Source organism: Oncorhynchus kisutch, linkage group LG18 (genome assembly GCF_002021735.2).
Source record: "Oncorhynchus kisutch isolate 150728-3 linkage group LG18, Okis_V2, whole genome shotgun sequence".
NCBI classification, from domain to species: domain Eukaryota; kingdom Metazoa; phylum Chordata; class Actinopteri; order Salmoniformes; family Salmonidae; genus Oncorhynchus; species Oncorhynchus kisutch.
Genome location: NC_034191.2, coordinates 66,703,710 through 66,708,709, shown reverse-complemented (window position 1 = coordinate 66,708,709; position 5,000 = coordinate 66,703,710). Strand labels below are relative to the sequence as shown.

General features: G+C 51.6%; 1 protein-coding gene across 1 annotated transcript in view; it reads right to left on the bottom strand.

Annotated features, from left to right (window-relative positions):
* Positions 1 to 5,000, bottom strand: part of zfhx4 (zinc finger homeobox 4) — a gene marked incomplete in the record, with an annotated part of 28,042 nt that overhangs the window by 6,140 nt on the left and 16,902 nt on the right. The window contains 2 exon segments of the mRNA XM_031796514.1: positions 1 to 4,266; positions 4,518 to 4,638. The exon segment at positions 1 to 4,266 is cut by the window's left edge and continues 1,149 nt beyond it. Coding sequence (XP_031652374.1) covers positions 1 to 4,266; positions 4,518 to 4,638 — 4,387 coding nt within the window.

The following is a 5,000-nucleotide window of genomic DNA, read 5'->3' as shown; positions in this document are numbered from 1 at the left end:
GCAGCTCATACTCATTCGGCTCAGTCTTGGTGGGTAGCTGTGGATACTCAAAGAAGTTGTACTTGTGTGGGCTCTCACCTCCATCGTCTTGGTTCATCAGTGGGCTGTTGGGCAGACTAAACCCTGCCTGTTTGGCTTCATGCCAGTGTCTAGAGCGGATATGGCTGTCCAAAGCTGACTTGGCCTTGAACAGCGCCCGGCAAAAAGGGCATTTCTTGTGTGACTGGGAGGGCCCCAGAGCTCTGAACTGTCCCTTTCTCTCTCGGGCTCGTGTGTTCTGAAACCACACCTGCACCACTCTCTTCTTCAGGCCGACCTCACGGGCGATGTGATCCAGCATCTTCCTTGTGGGATTTGAGTCCAGCAAGTACTTGTCGTAGAGGATCTCTAGTTGTTCTGGGGTGATGGTAGTTCTGAGACGTTTGTCTCTGTGTTGTTCTTCAGTCATGTTTCCGTTATCTTTTTCATTGGATCCATCCTCTTTCTCATCTAGTTTTCTCTTCATGGAGCCAGAGCCGGGACCTGAGGACAAACCAGAGCCGCTTTGAATTGGCATCTGGAGTCCTCCCGATAGCAGCTGGCTAGTCATCAGAGGGTTATTGGGGTCAAAGATCATATAGGGCATGTCCATGGGCCTTTCCAAGAACTGGGAATGGAGGAACTGGTTCTGGGCAGCCAAGAAATGCATATGCTGGTGCTCCTGCCATAGCTCAACACTTGGGAAGGCTATCTTGCACTGGTCGCACTGGTATTGGAGCATCTGGGGAGGGAGGCTGTTAGTGAGGGAGGAGAGGGCGAGGGAGAGGGGGCTGGAGGGGACGGCGGCTGACTGAGGCTGGGAGTGGGGTCTGGACATCTGGGGCTGGGAGGTCTTCTGAGGGGGTGGCTGAGGGGTGGAGGCCTTGGAGGGTCTGGGCTCTGGTAGAGACTTCATCATAACTGGGGAAGGGGCAGGTTCTGGCTCTTTAGGTCTGGGCTCAGAGGGAGGTTCAGGCTTGGGCGAGGTCTTCCCCAGGTTGGGGCGGGGGGAGGGCATCAGAGGGGAGCTGGAGCCTGAGCTAGTGGCTGTTACATGATGATGCTTGGATGACTCTGGGTGCTTGGCTGGGCCTGGCTCTCCCATATCCATGTACTCTTCAGATTGGTTGTCCTCATTCCCTTCCTCATCCTCGTCTTTGTAGCACGTCTTCTTCTGGTGGGTGATCAGGTCAAAGATTCGCGGGAATACCACACTGCATTTCTTGCACTGGTACTGCATGTTGCTGGTGCGGATGTAGCGCTCATTCGTCAGTTCTTTCTTCTCGTTGTCTTTAGCATCTGCCTGGTTCTCGTAGCTCTTCCGGGCCTTCTGGCGGGCGTTTTGGAACCACACAACGATGACCCTCGATGGTAGGTTAAGCACAGTGGAGAGCTGCTCAATCTCATCGTCTTTCGGGTAAGCGTTTGTGTCAAAGAAGTCCTGCAGGACCCTCAGTTGGTAGTCCGTGAACCTTGTCCTGGAGGACCTCTTGTTCATAGTGGCATCAGTCCTGTAGTACTCCAGTGTACTATACTGGGACTCCAGCCTAATATCCTCCAATGTGGTAATAGGTGGAATGTTGAAGTTATAAGGAGAATCTTTGCTTCGTTGCCTCTCTTTGAAGAGGGTGTTACGGAACCAGTGCTTGATGACTTTCTGGGGGAGGCCGGACTTGTCGGCCATCTCTTGAATCTGCTCCTCATTGGGCGAGTTGTTGATATCAAAGTGCGCTCTGAGGACCTTCAGCTGGTCGTCCGTGATGCGGGTTCGGGGGCGTTTGAACTGGGACTGCCTCAGGAAGTTTGGATCGAGGCCTAACTGCTGCTGACAGAGCTGGGTGAGATCAGAGGACAGGGAGTCCATTGTAGGCAGCTGCAGGGCGAGTTGAGGGTGTAAACCTTGGTGCTGGATGGACTGCATCATCAGAGGGGGGAAAAGGGAGAAATCTAGTGGGACGGAAGAGGGAGAAACCTGTGGGGGTGCAGAAGGTGGTGGAGGAGGGGGAGGTGGGGGTGGTGGCTGGGGCTGGGTAGCCTGTTGAGGGGCAGGTGATGGGGCCTGGGTCTGGGGCTTGTTCATGGAGTTGGAGGGAGCTTGCTGGGTGGTCACTGGGGCTGGTGGGGGAGGAGGAGGGGGAGGCGGAGGTGGGGGAGTCTCTGGGGAAGGGGGGTTAATGGGGTAAAGCTTGTCATAGGCCTCTCTGTACTGCTGGGCAAACTTCTCCAGCTCTCCATAAGGGAAGAACTGTCCGTGGATGTGCTCTTGGTGGCTTTTGAGAATAAGCATGTTGGAGAAGAGCTTTCCACATATCCCACATTCCAGCTTGTCGTTATTGATCTCCACTTTTTGCGGTTGTTGTTGTTGTTCTCCTTCTTTGTTTTTCTTCTGGTTTTTCTGCCTGTTCTCATTGTACTGGATGACCAGCTCAAATCCAAAGTTCTCCAGAAGGGCCTTGGCAGCATTTCCTCTGGCTCCTGACACGATACGTGGAGGAGGAATCAGTGGCTCGGGAAACTTGGACTTTTTGTCTTTGTTGTCCTTTCCTCCCTCACTGACTCCATCCCCTCCATTCTCCATCTTTGTTTTGCTCTCCTGTTTTTCCAGATGCTCTTCTGCCTCTCTGGACATCTGTATGTCAGACACTGACACAGCATTGGGCTCCATTTTGGGCTTGTGGCTCTGCAGTTGCTGGTTTTTCTGCTGCTGGAGCTGCAACTGGGATGCTTGTTGCTGCTGTTGCTGCTGCTGTTGAGCCTGCTGTTGAGCCTGCTGCTGAGCCTGAGCCTGCTGTAGCTGGTGTTGCTGCTGCATCTGCTGCTTCAGGTCTTCAAGGAAAGAACCAGTCAATCCTGGCATCCCGAAGGCGGCGGCTGAGTGAAGAGCCAGCTCTGGGCTAAGGTTGAATTCTGCCCCTGGGATGTAGAAGGGGAACAGGAACTGTGGCTGCTGGAACTGAAGCAGAGCCTCTGGGGTCATGCCGAACTGGGGGAAGAAAGCCGGGTTAAGGAACTGGGGCTGGAAAAAGGCAGCCTGCTGCTGGAGCTCATGTTGGAGCTGCATCTGTAGCTGAGCTTGGGACTGAGCGTTCTGATGGCTTTGCTGTGCAGAGACATGATCAGTAGTTTGCTTTGCGTTGTTGCTGCTGTTTTTGGCTTCTTTGGCATCTACAGTGTTTTCTTTGTTAGCCGACGGCGTCACGCTTCTAGCAGTGTCTGAGTTAGTGTTGTTGCCTTGTACGTTTGGGGCTGGGCTGCTGGATGGAGCCACGCCACTAGTGTTCCCACTCCCTCCACTGCTACTGCTGCTGCTTGTCTCTGTTTTGGCAGTTCTAGCTTTGGTCTGATGCAGCACAGACCTCATGTGGATCTCCAGGGTTGAGCTTTGGCTGTAGGCGACATTGCAGATATTGCATTTGAATGGTTTGTTGTCTACATTGTTATTGGTCTCTGCAGGAACCGGGCTGGAGGCCTCCTGGAGAACCTTCTTCAGCTTGTGCAGGTGAGAGACAGAGTTGTAGTGGACCAGGAGGATGTTTTTCTGGGTGAAGGACTCCTTACACACCGTGCACTTGTATGGCCGGGACGGGTCCAGGAACTTCTCCATGGTGAAGTTGGGGCCTTTCCTGAAGGGGAGGGTTCGCTTAGTTTCGGCTCCCATGTCATCTAGCAACGAGCTACTGTCACTTCCTGTTGGGCTGGCCTTCTCTTCCAGATCCAGCTCATCGTCTTTCTCCATTTCCTGTTCGAAGGCCTGCTGGGCCTCCTCGTAGGCTCTGGCCTCGCTCTCAGAGAGGAAATCTCCGTTTACCGGCAGGCTGCCGCAGAGCTGCTGGACCTCGGCTTCGCTCAGCTCCGGATGTCCGTTCTCCAAGTGCTTACGGAGCGCCAAGAATGTCCGGAAGCTCCGTTGGCAGAGGCTGCACATGGTGGCCGCCCGGATGGCATGATACTGGGAATGTATCTGCAGCTTCTGCATGGTCTTGAAGGCCAGGCTGCAGTGGTTGCAGCGGTATTTGTAGACGTGGCGGTCGGAGACCGAGAGCTGTTGCTGTTGCTGCTGGCATCTCTGGAGGTCGTTCAGATGGTCCTGGAGGGAGTCAGGGCTCTTTCGATCCTGCCCGACCACAACAGACCTCTTCCAGTCTGGGGCTTCAGACCCATCCTTGTGGGGTTTGAGTTCCTCTCCATGGAGGTCTAGTTCACTCTTGCCTTGGCCTGTGCTGTTCAACTCCTCCTTGGAATTGTTCCCTGAGAAAGGACAATGAAAAACCAATTAAATTCATGAACAAAAGACATTGTACAAATGCACTGAATATCATGTCTGGAAATGTAAAACTTGTCTGGTGAAAATAAATAATATTTTGTTTCATTTGTGTAGCAGGGCCCTTCTACAACCCAAGGACACTTAATGTAACTCAAGATGGTGAAATAATTACACTTTCCAAACAACCTCAAAACAGTGCATTCAATACCGGCAGGGGTAAACTTGCTCTGCGTACCTGTGGGCTTTCGATACTTCTCAGAGAGAACAGCAGAAGCATCCATCAGAGACAGAGCATTATCTTGTCCAGGTGAAGGATGCATCATGTTATTGGGCACCATCACATCAGGCCCAGCCACCTATCAAAGTCACACAACAAAAACAACTTCATCATCTTAATCATAACCATCCATAATTGCAACATGCATCATAACAAAATGGTATTAAAAAGCATCAAAATATAAAATGTAATGTAATAGATTATCTGCTATCATTTAATAACTATAATATTGGTGCAGGTGCCGCTGACAATATTTTTAATTGATATTAACAATAATGATAGTCCAGCGGTTAAGACGCTGAGTCAAAAAGTTCACCGCAAATATAACAAAAACATGCTATGGAGGTGCACTTTTCAACTAGCCTCTCAACAATTAAAAGAGCTCATTTTCAGAAAGTGGAATTTGCTTAACTGTCAAGTTTATGACGTATTCTTGGGAGA